General features: G+C 52.5%; 1 protein-coding gene across 1 annotated transcript in view; it reads right to left on the reverse strand.

Moving 5' to 3' along the window:
* LOC111934856 (axonemal central pair apparatus protein HYDIN-like) overlaps positions 1–18559 on the reverse strand; it is a 57955-nt gene that overhangs the window by 13365 nt on the left and 26031 nt on the right. Inside the window, exons 20-42 of the mRNA XM_086847654.1 lie at positions 17679–17937; positions 16910–17053; positions 15448–15588; positions 14656–14972; positions 12917–13082; positions 12312–12410; positions 11399–11608; positions 10446–10574; positions 9524–9701; positions 8847–9004; positions 8394–8515; positions 7309–7445; positions 6550–6671; positions 6271–6462; positions 5725–5877; positions 4421–4660; positions 3678–3821; positions 3071–3258; positions 2714–2896; positions 2356–2475; positions 990–1149; positions 712–884; positions 358–556 (exon numbers count right to left, since the gene is read on the reverse strand). Coding sequence (XP_086703780.1) covers positions 358–556; positions 712–884; positions 990–1149; positions 2356–2475; positions 2714–2896; positions 3071–3258; positions 3678–3821; positions 4421–4660; positions 5725–5877; positions 6271–6462; positions 6550–6671; positions 7309–7445; positions 8394–8515; positions 8847–9004; positions 9524–9701; positions 10446–10574; positions 11399–11608; positions 12312–12410; positions 12917–13082; positions 14656–14972; positions 15448–15588; positions 16910–17053; positions 17679–17937 — 3934 coding nt within the window. The remainder of the gene's footprint in view (positions 1–357; positions 557–711; positions 885–989; positions 1150–2355; positions 2476–2713; positions 2897–3070; positions 3259–3677; positions 3822–4420; positions 4661–5724; positions 5878–6270; positions 6463–6549; positions 6672–7308; positions 7446–8393; positions 8516–8846; positions 9005–9523; positions 9702–10445; positions 10575–11398; positions 11609–12311; positions 12411–12916; positions 13083–14655; positions 14973–15447; positions 15589–16909; positions 17054–17678; positions 17938–18559) is intronic.

Genomic DNA, 18559 nt, shown 5'->3' on the forward strand with positions numbered 1-18559 from the left:
CCTCTCTGAAATGCAGCCCCTAAACCATGGGGAACAAAATGCCAGGGGCAGAGTTTGTTGCACGATGCCAGAGGTTTGGACAAGCTCCAGGAGAAATGCAGAGATCATGCTGCAGTCTGTACAACCAAACAACAACCTTCAACCATTCACAGGGCCAAGGTGCTTGTGCTACAGGCTCAGGGTGCAGTGTCTGCTTATCTGGGGGATGTGGATGCACTGCACGTTCTGGCAAACGCTGTGTAGAGGCACAAGTTGGGGTCACAGCACCCTTGTGTCTGTCAGGGGCAGCTCTTCCTGACTCTGTCCCTAAGAGCACGTGGCTGCTCACTGTGCCAGGCAGGGCACAGTCCCTCTCACCTCTAGTCGAAGGGTCTTCTCAATGGTGCCAATCTGCTGGGCCTTGAAATTCACTGTCACTTCAAACTCTGAGCGGGGATCAATGGTGCCGTTATCTTGTGACAGTGAGAAGTCCTCAGCAAGGTCATCCAGCCCACTGAGCTGCCAGGCCATGGGCAGTAGGGTGTTGTTTTTCAGGACCAAGGTCCTGCTGTCAGTCCTGCAGAGACAGGAGGCACTTGGCATCAGCTGCTGGCTGGTCACACCAGCCTCGCCACTGAATGCAACCTGGAGCAGCTCCATCCGAGCCCTGGAAAGCAGAGTCAAATGTTTTGTCTTTGTCACAAGTCTTGGAGTGCTTGTGGGATGACTGACCTGTGCAGAAGCAGCTTGTCAAAGGACAGCTCCAGGGGGCTGACCTCCAGCTTCACATGCACCCCATGGCAGCACACGCTGAAGACCACTGGCTCTGGGTTCTTGTCAATGCAGCAGATGAGTTTGTCTTCCAGGAAGCCAGGGGAAGTGGGGTATGCCCAAATGGTCAGCTCCTGGACCCGGCCCCACGGAAAGAAATAGAAAGAGCTCTGTGTGTGAGCAGGAGCAGCAGCTCCTGGGCACTTCTACGGTGCCTGCTCTACCTGCCCCTCTCCTACCTGCTTCTTCTTTGGTTTCAGGGTCATGCTGGGAGGGTCCAGAAGGAACGTCTCTGCTTTTTCATCATCCTCAAAGAAGAACTGGACCTCTACGTCCATGGGGGAGTTGTTGAGGATGGTTATATTCTCCGAGTTGGCAGGACAGTTCTGGGCCTTGTACCTGTCCACAAAAGGGGAAAAGGCTGCAGAGGAGACTGTTGCCTTTGCCACGCATCGAGGAAAGCACCGTGTGCAGCCGAGGAAGCGGTGCTGGAGGACCCTGCTCTAACAAACAAGTGAGGGAAGTGGATCCCAGCCAGGAGCGTGGGCATGTGCTCATCCTTGCCTGACTTTGATGCCTTACCCTGTACTTGGGGCCTCCACCCCAGAGGCCTGATGATGCTCAGGCCACTTCAAGTGTTTTTAATACAATGTAAATTCAAAGGTGCCTAGAAAAATAACAGTACACCAGGCCCATGGGTTCTTTCCCCTTCTTTCTTGGGGTGCCTTCCCTGCAGGGTATAAAGAAAGGCTTTTGGGAAAAGAGTTTAGCTGATCTATTTCCAAAAAGTCATGAAACTGCTTTGGATTTCATGGCTTATCACAGATTCTGAGAAAGAAATATAAAGCATCATTTCCCAAGAGGAATGCAAAAAGATAACAAGTGACCCTTCTCTCAGGTGTGGAAATGACTTTGGAGTGAAAGGGTTAAAGAGGCAAACAGAAATCCCAGACCATCCCATAAACCTGGCTAAAGATTGTCTGGTTTTTGAAACTGTGTTGTCAAAATAGATTTAGCCCTCCAGAGCTCCCATGGAGACAAGAACTTAATGTTAAATACTATTTTTTAAAAAGTGACAGTAAAAGTAGAAATGCACAATGGCTTCAATGACAACGTTTTCAGGCAGACTTTATCCAGCAGTGATGATGCAATGTCATTACAGGCAAATGTAGTTCCTGCTGTACATACCCCCTGACACCCACTGGCAGGTCAGCCATAAAATCTTATTAATAATTACAGATCAATGATAGCTTTACAAAAGCACCTACAGAATAATTGCTCACGCAGGCTAACTGCCGAGCTCAAAGCACTTCAAAAAACACCATACATTTCCTAAGGGGTGAAGCTGAGATGTGGAGGCAGACAAAAGTTGCCCCAAATCCCCTCTGGACTGGCAGCAGCCTGGGGCTCTGGCCAAGGCACCCAGCAGGCAGGCAGAGCGGCTCCCCCAAGGCTCATTTGCCTCTTGTATGCTCAGGTTCACACATCTGTGCTCCTTCAAACCCAGGTGTGTGCCAGGACTCTGCCAGGGACTGCCCTGGATTGTGTCCATGTCCCCAAGCGTGTCCAGGAAAGAAAGTACAACACCCAGCAGGGAGCACATACCACTCTCTTGATTTCCCACACAGCAGCGGTCCAAAGTGGAATTGCTTGGTGCTCTCAACATATTCCTTGAAGATGATTTCACCTTCCTTCATGGTCCTCCTCCACTGTGGAAACACCAGCCTGGGCAGAGAAAGCAGGGAAGGAGGAGCTATGAGATGCTGCAGGTAGGAAATGCAGTCAGAAAGCCATAACCCATCCTGGTGGCTCAGGGACCATCTGCCTTCCCAGCTCCCAGCACAGAAAGAGATGCTGGGTGACGTCAGGCAGCACCATGTGCCCAGGCCAGAATGCCCAAGGAGCAGCCCTGGCTGTGAGCTCGGGGACAGCAGTGTGGGAGGCTGCCAGGGGCCAGCCTTACCGTGGGTTCTGGCTGATGCTGGGGTACAGGCCGGTGCCACTGCAGGGCAGCTCGTACTGCCGCTTTGTCCCCACCAGCTCAAACCTCAGCGTCTGCTCAAACTCCCCTGGCTTTTTGGTGGAGAAGTGGACCTTCAGTTCCACCTCACCGAGGGCAGGCACTATCCAGCGGTAACGTTTCAGCCTGGCAATTAAAGAGGAGGCTTCAGACATGGCTGAGGAGCAAATGAAACAAGGAGGGTGCACTGGCCATCCCATGGAGGCCCTGGCACAGGGTCCCTGTGCAGCTGGGGACGATGGACCTTGTTTGGCAAGAGGACCAAGAAGCAGAGGCATCACCTCCTCCTGTGCAGCTCACCTGAGGAATTCTGTGGGGACTGAGGCACTTTCCAGTGTACATTTGGACCTTGTGCTGGAGGATTCCCAGGGACTTTCTGTTCTCTGTGTAGATATTTGGCTCCCCTTTGGAAACTTGTCTCTGCTGGCTGCTTTACCCTTCTTTGGCTGGCCCTCAGCAGAACTGCCCATCTCATCTGGGGTCTTGGCCTAAAGGGAGAGAGAAAAGGGAGAGAGGGGTGAGCCCTGAGACATTCCCATCCTGGAAAGAAAAATGGGCCTTCGTTCACCAATGGAAGAGAGAATAAATAAGTGCACCTGCCCAGGAACTTGGTCTTCCTTACTGGGGTTTGTTTTGTCTAGGACACCCCTTCTAACTCAGGATCCTCTCCTCAAAGGAAGTTGGTGGTTTTAAGTGATTTTCCCCCTCTTACAGAACTGCTCTGTCTCCAGCAAAGCTGTCTCTTTTGCCCCATCCCTGACAGAAAGGAGACCTGCAGACGTGGGGCCCCATCACATCTTCACTACCTCTCCACAATGATCCTTTTCCATCCACCTGTCCCTCATGCCCCCATCTAGCCTGGTCCCTGCCCTGGCACCTTCAGTGCCAGCACCACTGCAGTACCCACCAGATTGTCTTCAGGTGTAACAATGGTGAAGGGCTTCACATGCTCTGCAGAGCCCAGCCGCTCCTCTGGGCAGTCAACTCTGGAGAGGACAGCAGCAGGGGGAAGGGGAGGCCCTTGGGGATGCAGTCCCAGATGCTTCAGCATCTAAAAGACGAGAGAAAATCCTGTTTATACATCTGTCACCTTCAACCTCACAACTCCTTCTTTGAAGGCACTGAGCTTTTGGCAATGGGCTTTTTGATTTCCATCAAGTACAAGTATTTTGTTATGCCCAGTGGGGTGAGCAGGCTCCAGAGCAGAGGCAAGAGCTACAAGCAGGACTGGGAGAGAAACCCCTCCCAAGTGACTCATCTGAAGAAAACAATGACCATGAGCTGCTCACTGCCTGCAGCCACACTAGCCACACTAGCCAGGACTGCACTCTGCCAGCAAAGCCCTGAGAACCAGTGGAGTTTTCTGCCAGAGCACATGCCCAGCCCAAGTCATGCCCAGCCTGTCAGCAGGGAAGAGAAACCATATGCAAGATTCCTTTTCTCACCTTTCATCCCACAGATGCAATAAACCCATTTTCTGTCTCCTCCCTTCCTCCCAACAACACAAACTCTTTAAATCCCCCCACAGCACATCAGCAGAGCTGGCTTTGCCCTGGGCATTGCCTCCATCTCCCTGACACAAGCCTGGGAAGATTGGAGTGCTGTGAAGCTTGGGCAGCATGTACACGGGGACCAGACCTGCCTTCTCACCTTCTCCTCCTCCAGGTACTGCTCATCAAAATCCAGGGAGTAAAACTCGATGGGGAATTTGCATGGGTTCTTCACCACCACTGTGGCCTCCACCCCATCGCTGTCCACCAGCCCCCATCCCATCTTTAGTGCTGGGGGACTGAACTCCAACCGTGGCTCCAGACCTTGCCCCGAGAGGTGCAGACTTAAGTGATTGCTGCTCCCATGAATGTTAAGTTTCAGTTCATACTTGTAAGACCTCTGAAAAGAGAAAAGTGCAGAAAACTTATCCATGAAGCCCCAGGACCCCAAATACAGTGCTTGCCCCAAGGCCAGGGTGTTATCAGTCCCTCCAAGGTGAACAGAAACCAGATATTCACTTCTGAGAGGGACTACAGCGCCTGTGTCTGGGTGTGAGTAACTGGGATGAGTCCTGGTGTGCACTGTCACTGGGTATTGGGTACCAGATGGATGGACAGTGGACTGCCAGGCGTTTTCACCCAGGCATGCAGGAGTGCAGTGCTCAAGAGAAGGGCCCTTGGGGTTACAGTGTCCACACCCAGTCCTGGCACTGCTGCATCAGGCAAACGCCAGCTCCAGGAGAGAGGCAAATGAGCTCTGGCTGGCCAGAAATAAGGGTCACCTTCTCTGCTTGGTGTTTGGCTCTGATCAAAGCCAGACACGATGTTTACATCTCTTGAGCAATTAAAAGGTCCCTGGGACTGTCTGTGGGCACAGAAGCACTTGTGTCCATACTGCTACACACTGTCAGTTTCCAAGACCCAGTGGCCCCAGGCAAAGTACTTTTGGGAATGCTGCATCCTTTTCAGTTGAATCCCCAGCTGTGTGGGAATGTGCAGGCAGGCCAGAGCCCCAGGGACTGACTGCTGGCAGCACACCACGACAGGTGACTGTCCTGCCATGCTCAGGAAGGTGTCTGGTGGCTGTTTTGCCAGTCAGTTGTGCAGCAGGATGGGCCTAGAGCGGCCATTCCAGGATTATCCTCTGCGAGTGTGCAGCTGCTCTGCACCGAGTGTCGCAGCTGCAAACACGGCCAGGCAAGGGGAGGCTGAGGGGAGCTGGGCACATCCCTCCCCTGTGCCGAGAGGCAGCCACAGAGCCCTGATGCTCTCTGTGCAAGCTCCCTGTGGGCATTTCAGAGCACATCTCCCGGGAGTGCTCTGTGGGCTGAACTGAGCCACGCTGAGCACGGCGCTTGCAGAAAGCCCCCTGTGAAGGCAGAGCTCGTCCCACACTCTCTGCACCAGGCCCTCATTTCCAGATAGCCCTGACAGGCCTCCTGGGCTGACAGCTGCCAATCTCACCTCCTCCTTGGGTGCAAACTGGATTTGCAAGTTCTGCCACGCTCCTGCATCAAGGGTTCCTTTGGAGGGCATCACTTCAAAGGGACAGCGCCTTTCCTCCAGCGCCTGCTGCTTCTGACCTTGGGCTGGTGTCATGTATCTGAGTTGATTGCTCTGGACACAGAAACCAATGGGGTGAGGTCTCCTCAGTCTGTGAGGACAGAGCCTCAGTTCCTGTAGTGCTCTGAGACACTGATACAGCACTGACAGCACCCACAGCCAAACCAAGTGTGGCCCCAAAGCCTAGAGCTGGAGGGAAAACCTGTAGACAGGGCAGGCTGAGGGAACTGCTGTCCTCAGAGGAGGAGGAATGGCTGAAGATGGCACAAAAGCAAAGCAGCAGCTAATGGAACAGGTCTAGGAAAACCAGCCTTGATCTAGACCCTCAGAAACTTCTTCAAACACACCACAGACCCAAGTGCTCGGGCAGCCACAGGAGCAGAAAGGGCAGGAGACACAAAGAAAACCCAGCCAGAAGTTGTGTGTTCAGTGCTGCCTGTGCTTTACCTTCGTAACAGGCTTGATGGCAGTGATGAACCATTTGCAGGGCACTTGGAACCCGTTGTAGAGCTGGACTGTCTCAACCTGGCACTGCCCAACGAGGATATTGGGGAACTGCAGTGTGTTCTGGGAGAGGTCGAGCGACAGTTCCAAGACAGTGGCACGGAGGCGGATGTGAGACGTGGGGCCTTTTGTTACCTGTAGAAGGACAGAGAATTCAGCAGAGGGTGCCGGTGACATCTGCTGCTGTGCCCAGCCTGCTGCCTGCCCCAAGAGCTGTGGTACCTGTATGGGCAGCAGCACATCCACGTCACCCTGTGGTTGCTGGGCACTTTCAAAGCACACATCAAACTTCAGGGTGTGCATGTGGGGCAGACTCTTCATCTGGCCCAGGTCCACGCTGAAACCTTGAACAGATGAAAACAAAGCAGCTGAGATACACAGGAAACACAAGCAATGTGTCAGAAGCACGTTAAGGCCTTACAGCTGTCCTGGTGAGAGGTCTGGGAAAAACCCCAGGCTGTGCTGTGACCTGGACAAAAACTCAGAGTGCACCTGAACGCCCCTCGACACAGCGAGCCACTGTGTGATGCAAGTGCAGCCTTGCCTCAAGGCCTCTTCTGGAAGCCTCTTTTGATCCACCAGAGGATCTCACAGGCTGTTTCCTCAAGAAAGGCTGAATACAAGTGCTGTGACAGTGTGAACTCCAAACAAAGCACTTCCAAAACACAGCAGACACCACTGGTTCACAAAACAAGGCCACAGAGTGCCCAAAGAAACTTGACGCTCATGGGAGCCAAGGGCAGAAGAAGCTGAGAGGTGACCAGGGTGATGAGCCCATCTGGCCCCACACTGGAGTGTCAGGGCACTTGTAGGCAGGCCAGGTCCCTGGGCATGGCTGGACAGGAGGATTCTGCCTCTGAAGCTCCCAGCAGGGGCAGGGAGAAGAAAAAGCTGAAAAACCTCCCCAAGTTCAGTGGCTTCAGCTAATCTGTGTGAGACACCTCCTCCATGCCCACAGGAAGTGTCTCCAGCACTGCTTACCTGTGTCCTGCAGGACAGATGCATCGACCCAGAAGGACACTGGGATCTGCCCAGGGTTGGTGATCTCCAGAGTGCGTCTCTCAGTGAAACCCTTCAGGACAGTGCCCATGTCCAGGACATACTCGGGCAGCTCAACTCTGCAAGGAGGAGTAAGGACAGTCCTTAAACCACAGCCTGCCTCCATGTCCAGGTGGATGGAGGATACAAATCAAGTGGCTATTTCTTTATTCACTGCTGCAAAAACTCAGCTCAAGCCCGTGAAACCCATGGCCTGACCACCTGGCAATGACTTTGGGAAGTCAGGAGGAGTGCAGGTCCTAGGTTTTATCAGCTACTAATGGTACCTGGAAATAAAATTAGTTTAAAATGGAAACTGTCCACAGCTCCTCTGCCATGAAAAGCCAGTAGAGGTGAGTCCACTGGGCCTCCACTGGACTAAATGAAACCACTTAGGCTGGTGTACAGCCTGAGCCTGAAATTGCTTTGGGGCCTAGCAATAAGATTTGCCTGCACAGGAAATCTTCACTGCTCTGCAGCCAGATCACCTGATCTGTTCTGCAGAGCATCTTCCTGAATTGAAGCCTCCCTTGCTTGTGCTGCATCATGATGGTGCAAAGGGACAGACCAAGTTAATTAGATAAGCCCTGCCACCCCACCAGGATTCAAGCCATCTGATTTTGGGCTTTCAAGGGTTTGCTGACATGTGCAGTTCCCTCCTCCTTTTGTTTAGTGTGCTCTGTTAGTTGGAACCAAGACATCAGCTGGGAATTGTCTCTTTCAGAGCTAGTCAGCAGGGACAGAATTGATGCTGTCTGGAAGGGCTTGAAGGTCTGCAGTGGGTCCCCTCAGCTCTAGGGACAGAACCCCACAGCTGTGGGGAGCTGAGTCCAAAGCTCAGCGTGGTGCTGGGGAAGGGAGGGCACTCAGCTGCTCACACGCAGCGTGTCACAGCCACCGGGACAAGAGCCTCGCTGCAGTCCAGGCTATTCCCAGCTCTGCAGAAACAAGGAGCTCTCAGGAGAAGGGGACATTGCTGGCTGTTCCCCACGGGGCACCTGGAGATGGGGATGGGAGTCCCTACTCACTTGACAAGGCTCTGGCACAGCTTTTTGTCAGGGAACTCGGTCTTTGGGGGATGGCACGTGAGCTTCTTCTGCAGCTCCAGAGCAGCCTTCTCGATCATCTTTATCTGCAGCCGAGTGTTTGCCTGAGGAAACGGAAGACAGACGGTGTCTGGTTAGCAAAGGTCTTTCCCGAGGTTTGCACCTGAGAAAGGATCCCACCCTGCTCTTGTTGAGAGGGGTGTGGGGTTCTCCTGTCTGGCTGCTCGGTGTCTGACAAGCTGGTGCAAGCCAACCCCCAGAGAGACCATGGCCAGAGTGGCAGCCCTAGGGGCAATGCTGAGGTGACACATGGTTCTAAGTGGGCAGGGAGGTCCCAAGTGCCATCAGGGCACCGGGAAACTGCTGTGGGCTGCAAGGGGCTCAGGCGACATGGACACAGTGGCATGTGCCAAACGGGGCTGCAGCTGTTCTTACTACAATGTCAGAGCCTCCAGGCATGCAGGGCTGCAGCTTCCCTGTCTTCACATCTGGACTTTTTAAGGGCTGAGCTGCTGGGATCTGAATTTTCAGGGTCTCACTGTATTGCTGCCTGTGTTCTGCAAGCCGTAGTGGCTTTCCACGTTTCTCATTTCCTGAAGGAAGAAAACATCCACCAAGAGAAGTGTGAGCAAAGTGCCAATCCCACTTAAATTGGGAAGTCCCTAGCTCCCAAACACTGCTTTCTTCCAGAAAGAAATCCCTCAAGCCATCTATGGAAAGCGGATGCTGCTGCTCCTCTCGGAATGCTCACGTTCGCTCCCACCCATCTTCCTCCCCACAGAGGAACATCTCATCCCCTGCAATGTCACGCAAATCCAACCCTGCCAGAAGCCCTGCCAGCCTCTCTTACAGCTTTCCCAAGCCTTTCAGGCCAGCCATCATCCTTCAGGACCCTGCCAGATGTGCTGGCAAGCTCTGCAGGATGGTTCCTGGGACAAAGGCCACATGGGATCCTCTGCTCAAGACTCACAAAGCAGTCAGATGGCTTGAGCGGCTCTGGGAGTCCTGCAGCCCTCCAGGCTTGGTGCAGGTGGGCATGAGCTGCCCTGTGGGCATTTGGTAGGGAACAAAACCAGAGGGGCCCTTCCTGGGGGCACACAGGCAGTGCCCACCTTTGATGTTCCAGGGCAGGTTGACACTGATCATAGGAAAGGACGCTTCTCCTTTCAGGCAGATCTTTTCCGGCTCCAGGTCACCCACTTTAAGCTGGTATGTCCTGCTAAAGGCTCCTGGTACTCCTGGCATGTAAGAGAATCTCAGCACTTGCTTCCTGCCACATGCAATGGAGCCCTGCAGGAATGGCAGAGGAGGAAGGGAATACATCAGAGTGTTTGATGGGGGATGGCTCAGGGGACAGACAGGCTGACAAGACAGGTTCTCTATCTAGAAGAAACCATCAGACCACATCACCTTTGTGATAAATACATTATAGTGTTGCCTTGCACAGTTGTTAGAGTACTGTGTGTTTTATAATGTTGGCTTTTGTCAAAGAATTTTTGCTGAAGTTCAGAATTTTTTTAAGGCAAATGTTTTGTGGTGATACCAGTGTTGGGGAAGAGTTGCTGTATTATTAACATTTAACCAATGAAGTTAATGGGAACCTGCTGAATGTGTCAAAAAGTACCAAATGACCAGGACTAGGGCAACTGTACATGCTCCAAAAAGGCAGGATGGAGGAGGAACTATGTTAAAATATTTGAATATGTGTAACCATTTGTGAATTTGTATTAGGCTGTTGCAGTACCCAGGGTCTATAATGGATGTGGTTGTGTTGACTGGTGTGCCTCTGGCTATGGCTAAGCACACGAGCCAAGCACCCACCACTGTTCCTTTTGCTTTATTGACTTTCAATAGCACTGGTTTGACTTTCTCTGCCCCCAGAAGAAATTGCTTACAGCCCTCTCTATCTCGTGGCTGAGTTTGGGGTTTTCCCCTCAGACCTTTTTCCCCATTTTCCCCCTCCCCCTCTTTTGTCCCTTTAACACTCTCCTGGGCCACCTGACAGGGCTGGGGTCAGTCACTCGTGCTACTTACAGTGGTGGGCTTGACCAGAAACACACCAGGCAGGTCTTGGTCTGCAGTGCTGGGTTCTAGCACCCAGTTGAATTTAATCTTGCTGGTGTTTGCCAGGATGACCGTGCTGTGATGAACTTCGTTAAACATCTGCAGAGAAGGCAGAGAGCGGGAAGTTACAGAGCCAGGCCTGCTGCTGGGAATCTCCTTCCTCTCTCCTGGCCTTGAAAGCAGACACCTGATGGGAGCAGGGACCAGAGAGGAGATGGGGGCACTTGGGAACCCGGGGAACCCCCAGGCACAGGGCACCTGCACAGGACCAGGGAGCTCTGGCAGCACCCAGAGGTGTGGCAACAACCATGGGAGGGCCAGTAATAAATGAACACATTTCATTGTGGGGACACAGGCCTTCTGAGGGGTCACCAGCAGCCAGGAGAAACAGAGACAGCACGGAGGCACTCCAAAAGAAAAGGCACCTGCATGCAAGTATTGGCAAGCAGCATACAGGCAACAAGGGAGTCACACAGAGCAACACCGACAGGGCCAGCAGCTGGAAATAGCTGTGGGCTTTCAACTGAAAAAGAGTGAAGTGGGGATCATTCTGGGACAGTGTCTCCAGCTATAGTGACTGGAAGCCCAAGATCTTCCCCTGATTATTGCATGGATTAAGAAGAGCGTTCGACAAGAGCATCTCCTTGGAGGTCAGGCTTTTGGAGTGGATCAGCAGAGGGACGTCCAGAGCATCCCCCTGCGGTGCCTCAGGAGGCAGTGTTAAGTCCCCTGAACAAGAGGTATTCCCAGCATTTTGGAGAGGGTTGGAGACGGCCATTTTACAGCTTGGATGCCAGATGTGTCCCACAAAGGTTGTACTTCCAAGCCCCAGAGACAACAAAGGGGCTGGGAAGGGAGCCCTGGAGCGAGGTGGGCAGGAAGGCAGCGAGGCGAGGAGCTGTGCCCGGGGACCCGTGGGGTACCTGGGAGCCGCAGTTGATCTCCCGGGCGCTCAGGGAGAAGCTGACACGTGAGGCCTCCCCGGTCAGCTTCACCTCGTAGGTGGGGCCTCCCTCCACGTGGCACAGCGCTGTGACTTGGGCCATGGTGTTGAGGTGGCCAGTGAAGGTGAAGAAGACCTCCTGTCTCTCTCCCGGCTGCAGCACACCCGACAGCGGCAGGATCCTGAAAACCTGCACGGAGAACAGGAGAGACTGAGGTGCTGAGCATGGAAATGGATGCACAAGAGCACCTTGGAGCAAAGTGCAGCTGTAGCCAGAGGGATCTATTCCTCAAACAATACAGCCAGAATCATCCTGATCTCATCCTGTATCCATGCCACTGACCAGTGGAGGCACCATGAGGAAAATCTTCTCCCATACTCACGGATCAATGCAGTAATACACTACATTGAAGTGAACTGGGATGTCTCCTGGCAGTAGAAATTCTCTCTGATGCACAACTTGCCTTTAAAAAGCATTTATGACTGCTTTTAGAAAAGCGGGACACGCAGAGTGAGAGCTCTTGGAGCTCAGGGAAGGACCCCAGCCCAGCTCATCTGACTCCTGAGGCTTTTCCCCTCTCTCTCTCTCTGATTTATCTGCTGCTTTTTCAAGGTGCTACAGCAAAAGCTCCTGCAAAACTTTCCTACGGACCACCTGATGATGTCCAGGGGGAGCAATGCCCTCCACAGGTGCTGCACAGCGTCCTTGGGCCTCCCTACAGCATGTCCTGCGTGGCCTCTCCAATAACCAGTTGCTTCAGCAGCACTTTGTGATGGGTCTGGAGGGATGCCAGGCCCCTCTGTGGGCAATGCTGAGGGCCACCAGTGGGGCTGGCAGCTACAGCCCTGCTTGCCACACTGAAAACGTGGAAGTGAGACAGATTCCCTCTTACCTTCTCCACTTTGAGGGGAATCCATGGTACATCCACGGAGTGACTGAATCCTGCCAGCCCCACTGGGATGTAATGCCTTCCACGAATATATGTTGGCAGCTGAAAAACAAGCCATTTTCTATGCTGAGAGGAAGAGAGAGACACTTGGCAAAGTCTCATTTTAGAAGACAGCTTCAGGGCCACCACTGCAATACCAGCTCTCAGGTGAAAGCAGACACCTGGAAACAGGTGGTCTGGCAGGGTTGGGAAGAGGGTACATGGAGATCAGGACTCATCACAGCTTGCTCTGGGAAGGAAGCTGGAGGTCTTAGCATCATGATGCAGATGAAAGCCTCATCTTACATTGTGAAGAGAACAAGGCCAAAAAATCCCACACTCAACACAGATCTGTGTTGAGCTTAGATCTGTAGGATCTGAGCAGGCTTCTCCAAGGAAAACTCTCCTGCTCCTCCCTCCCACACAGCCCATGTCCATCCACAGGCCCCGCTGCCCAGCCCACTCTCAAGGCACAAACCAGCAGGGCAGCAAAAAGGGAGGTCAGCATGAGCATGACTTGGTGGCAAGCTGGGGAGACAACACAGCACTGGGTGTACAACAAAATCTACCTCTGCTCTTGAAGATTGGCCAAGATCCTGTGGTTCTTGCAGGTCTGTGTCTGGCTCCTCCACATTTTTAATACTGCAGTGGCTCCATTGAGATGCTGAGCAATTCAAACAGGTACTCTTCAGCTTTGGTGGTGAGGGTCTGAATTTAGGTGGGCAAAGTTCATACCTGGAAAAAAACATAACTGTGAGCAGGGACCTGCAGTGGGAGGGAGGGACACCTGCATGAGGAGCTCCTGGTCAGGATGCAGCCCCTGGCTGGGTGCTGGTGCACTGAACTCAGGAATGGTTTGATCCAGCCCTTCCCAATCCAGGCTGGAGCAGGTCTGTTCTAAACCAGCCCAGGGATGACACTGAGGTAGCAGTGGTGCAGGCAGCTGCAACTGCTTGCATTGAGGAACTACAGAGGACAGGGATTAACACCTTGTGAGGATGCAAAAAGCACAGGGGGACAGGAAAAGACAGGGAAGGAGGAGAGCAAAAAGTGAGATTTGAGACACCAAGGGCACACCCAGGCAGTGATGAGCCAGCACAGCCCTGCCAATGCCCAATGCCAGAAACTCTGCAGCTCTCCCAGGTATTTATCAGGAATGTTTCCCTGACAGTGCAGGCAGGGGTGGTTGGCATTTCCCAACACTCCCAGCTGGCTCAGGTCACATTCCCCACTTTAGATTGAAGCAGGTGCTCAGGGTAACTCTGCTTGTGTTTCTAATGCCACGTGAGGACACAGTTGGGCTGTGCCTGCCTGTCACCCTGCTGAGCTGCAAGAGCTCCCCTACAGTCAAACACGGCCTGAATGCTCCATTCCCAGACAGGCATTCAGTGCCAATAATGACCTGCTCCCCAAAGAATAACTGTCTTTAGCTTTGTGGCTTCTTATCTAAGGCTGGGTTTCATTTCTGGATGAGAGGATCTCTCATCATAACCCCCAAGAGATCCCATATCATCTATTCCACTGCCTTTAGTTTGAATCAATGGTTTGAGGCAACTTCCCAGGACCATGGTGCCCAGACAATGGCATTTTTCACTCTAAAATAGAAACTCTCTGGGAGGCAGGGACAGGAGATGGCGTGATGAACAAGTCCTGCTGTCCAGCACTACAGAACCCATAAGGGACGTGTTGCAGTGGGGAAAAGTCAGAATGAGTAACAAGTGTCACAAAAAAAGGGAGTGAAGAATCCAAGGTGTCCACCAAGAGTTGAGCCTTGGGAAAGAAATCACCCTGGCACTAAAGGAGTTGTCTCAGAAAAGAAGGAAAGGTAACGAGATGTTCTGCATCAGCCCAGGTGCTGAGTAGCTCTTTCTCTGCTGTTGGGACTTTCTGGGCATCCTCCAGCACAAGGCAAGGGAGGAAGGCAAGGAGCAGAGAGCAGCTCCTGCACAGAGGACCCATCCCAAAGCAGAGGGGCCAAAAGGGCACCCCCAAAAGGGCCTCCAGCAGCACTGTGGGAGCTGGGATTAGGAGCCCTTCATCAAGGTGGACATCGCCTCAGGCCACAGAGCTCTGAGAAAGCAGCTTTGGCCCCAGCTTTCCTTCCCAAGGGAAACCACTGTGGGGGCTACACAGCACCAAATTGGTGGAAAACCTATTCCCTGAGCGTGCAGCCTGAGCACAGCTGGTCAGTGTTATTTGCACAAGGAGAAGTCAGAGCAGTCTGTCAGATCCTAGACAAACAGCTCTGTTCTTTGCAAAGCACAAACAGGACAGCAGGAAGAAGAGGAGAGGGCAAAGGTGCACATACCTGAACTTGTGCACCTGGCTGTCTGCCTGCAATGCCCAGTGGTACTCCACAGGAAGGGGGCTGCAGTTGCTCATCCTCAGAGAGCGCACTGCTTCCGTGCCAGCCACGATGCAGCCAAACTCCAGGCTGCTGGGCTGGATTCGGAGATTTGGGAAGTGGACTTCTCCCCAAAGCTCGATATACTCCACATAAGGATGGTCCCTAACCATGTCTATCTTCAGAATCTTCTGTTCTTTCCAGCTGTGAAGCTCCAGTTTGTAAGCTGGGTCAAATGCGATGTAGACATGGCAGGTCTCCTCTACACCCACTCTCACAGGCTGCAAGGAGATGGACAGTAATTAATGACATGCCAAGGTCTGACAGCATGAAACAGTAAATGCTCCAAGTGTGGCCCCAGCATGGGCCCAGTTCATCATTCACTTCTTTATAGCAAGGGTGTGACTGCAGGCACCACAGTCCAGTCCAGGATTCCCTCAGGCTCACGTTTCTGTGCTCAGCAGCAATAAAAGGGGATGGCTGCTGGAGAGCTGGGATGCTTTCCAGGAGACACCTTTACTGCATGGCTTGCCCAGACCAAATTGCCTGCTCCCTCCTCCTTGTGCCTTAAAGCCAGGATGGAACTTCTCAATTCAGGTAATCTTTTGATTCCTTCAGCAGCTCTGCTGATGCAGCTCAGGCCAGCCCACTGCTGATGCTACACAATAAACTTGTTGACTCAAGGACCTCCCAAGAGAAAGGCACCAGCACATCCCTCCTCTTCCAGCCCCACTGGAGGAGTCCAGGGCTGCTCACCTGGCCATCTGGGAGGGGCTGCTGGTCCTCATCACACACCAGGAACGGCTGCTCCACGTCCAGCACGAGGTCGAGCGGCAGGGAGCAGGTGTTTGTTAAAGCCAAAGGCTGGTACTGCAGAGTTAGGACATCACTGGGTTTCTATGGAAACAAGGAAAAACAGCCTCAAGTAGCCAGAGACCTCCTCCTGCTTCTGTTGCATCTCACATTTTTCAGCCCCAGAAGTGCACACATGCTATCGATCCTTTCTATTTGTTTCTACTTTCCCAGGAGATGTTTCTTTATAGCAGATGCTTGTCATGTTTAGAAACCACAGCATCCTCTGGGGACAGGGCACCACTCCCATGTACAGATGAGGGAATAGGAGAGGAGGTGGCTGCTTGAACAAGACCTAAAGCAGAAAGTGAATCCAGACCATTTGTCTCCAGTTTTGTCTCTCTATTGGGCAGAACAGCACTGGATGATCTTCACTCACATGCTATCATTTCTTACAACCTTATTGGCTCTAGCAGCCTCAAAAAAGCAGTTAGTCTGCAACAAGTGTCCTGCAGCCCCTGCTACAGGGACAAGGTGTGTGTGGTCTCTAAGCTGTGATCAGCCTAGGCTCTTCCTTCCTGTCTGTGCATTGTGCTGGGCTTCCTGCATGGTTGAGAGAAACCAGAGAGTTTGGGAAACTGCTTCTGGATGTACTGATATCAAACAGGTGCTGTGCCATAGTATGCAATCAATCAGTTGGTGTGTGTGGCATTGAGCAGAACCCAGGCAGAATCAGGGAGAGCTGAAAGGCTTCTAATTACATCTGAACTGCCTGTTCCAGGGATTCTGTACTTCAGTGGAAGCCTGGGAGCCAAAGGAGAGGCCTGAAAGTACAGAAACCAAATCCTGAAACATACTCTCTTTTTCAGACAACTTGCAGGAGAGGGAAAGATGATGCTGGAACTGGGATCCAGAGACTAAAGGGCACCTGCTCTGCCTCAGTGTTATCATCACTGCAGGATGTCTGGGGGCCTTTTGAAGCAGGTGAGGCCTAGGGAAATGCACAGAGCTATACCTTATAGCTATACCCTAAAGCATCCATGCCAACAGCAGAGAAGGCAAAGAGACACAGGAGATGATGGGTTTTTCCTCGTTAGCCTGAGGAATTCACAGAAATTTCCATTCTTCCCCCCAGCTTGCCTACAGCTTCAGTGTACAGACATCATCGTGCCTTGAAGGATCCTTAAAATCCTCCCTTTACAGTGAGCAGAGAAACTGGCATTTCTCTGCAAGTGGCCATGATCCCCACAGCAGTGCAGCTGTAACTGCAGTTTTACTTTGGGGCAGTTAAATACCAGTCTCATCTCTAAAAGCATCTTCACTCACTTGACCAAGTGCCTCAGGCAGAGCAAAGAGGGGCTTTAACACAAGGACACACCCCCCTCAGCCATGCTGCTAAATGCCAGGATGCAATCCAGAGACTTACCTTCTCCACCCGGAAAGAGAGTTTTCTGGCTGATACTTCTATAGAGGGATCTATGAACTTGCAGCTAATGATGGTTTCTATGATCTTCTTTGTCACCACGCTTGTGCCAACGACAGCTTCACACCTCATGTAATCCCTCACCTCCTGCACGCAAGAGTCACTTGTCACCAGTGGAGGGTGGCAGGGCACCAGCAAATGCCCTGCACTGGCTCAGCACCCAGCACAGCCCCTATTCCTGCCACACAGTTACAGTGGGCACTGCCTCCTTTTCTTGCCGTGATGCAGCTGATTTATTCTGCACTCAGTTGTCTGTAACACTGCACCCCAATGCCCACAAAAGGCACTTGTGAGAACTCCCCTCCCTTCACATGGCTTTTGTTTTATCTGTGCTTACCCCAGATAAACCACTTGGCACTTGTTGAATTCCCTTTCTTTTTGTGCTCCTAGTCTAAGTGTAACTTACTTGTCTGCCCTTCTTTGCTGACTCAGCGTGCAACACCGTTTGCCCCAAAAGAGCATTATTTCCTTCCAGCCCTGCTTTGGGATCAGCACTGGGTTTTGGTAGCTGTGGAATCCCAATAAAGCCTTGGCTGCTCTGATGGTGGCCAGCAAGGAAAGCAACTGGTGCTGCCACAGAAACGTGCGGCCTTAAAGCAGTTTCTTGAAGGCCCTTGCTCATTTCCCCAGGCAAATGTCAAGGCACTGTGGAACAAGGCCAGGGGAGGGGATGTGAGGGCTCCCCAGGCTCAGCCCTTGGTGGGGACCTCACCTGTGGCATGTGGGAGAAGCCTCGCAGCACCATGGCCACAGACTGGCCTGGCTGCAGGTGCCAGGAGCCTGGCTCCAGCCCGAACACGGCGCTCGTACGACTGCGGCTCTCGAAATCATCTTCGGCCTTGGGGCTGCTGAGGGCTGAGACGCTCTGGCCCTTCCTCTTGGCTGGCCTGTAGCATTCCACGCTCCAGAAGAGCCGATGGAAATGGTGGCCCCTGTTTGTTACTTGGAACTGGTGAGTACTGGGAAGGTGGCTACAAGAGAAGCCAGGATGGAAAATGGTGTGGGAGCAGCTGTTTCCCTGCTCATCAGATTGCTCCTGATGAGCCATCTGAGGTGTTCATAACTTGGGGACTGTCTTCATTTCCAGCTCTTAATGTGGGCCAGAAACTGTCTGACAAGCTGCCCTTCTGGTGTCATTATTGCAAAGAGAAATCTGCTTTTAATGCTAATGTAGCATTTTCAAGGTGAGACTAACAGGACCTGGTGTTTTCCTCCAAAATGTTTGTTCTGGGCTGATTCGTACTGTTACTGTATTTTGCATTGCTCTGTGCCCCACACTGTCAGTGAATCTTTGAGATGCTGCCCTTGAGGACCTTGTGTGTGTGGGGTATGATTGCAGGCATTTCTAAAAGCCAGCTCAGAGGCAGCTTCTGCACGATCCCAGCAAGCTGGTAAAAATCGTCTGCCTGCTCCAGGAGAGGAAACCAGGGCAGCAGGGCCCCTCTCCTTGGTAGCAGCTTTGGTTTTGCACTGAGAGCCATTTGCAGAACTTCATTTTGCAATTAGAAACTGTTTTGAAGTGAACTTTGCAAACTCTGCTGGCAGCAAAAAAGCCATCGAGGCCCTGGGCACAGCAGGGCAGCAGCAGGGCCC

Source organism: Cyanistes caeruleus, chromosome 12, assembly GCF_971803275.1.
Source record: "Cyanistes caeruleus chromosome 12, bCyaCae1.hap1.1, whole genome shotgun sequence".
Lineage (NCBI taxonomy): Eukaryota > Metazoa > Chordata > Aves > Passeriformes > Paridae > Cyanistes > Cyanistes caeruleus.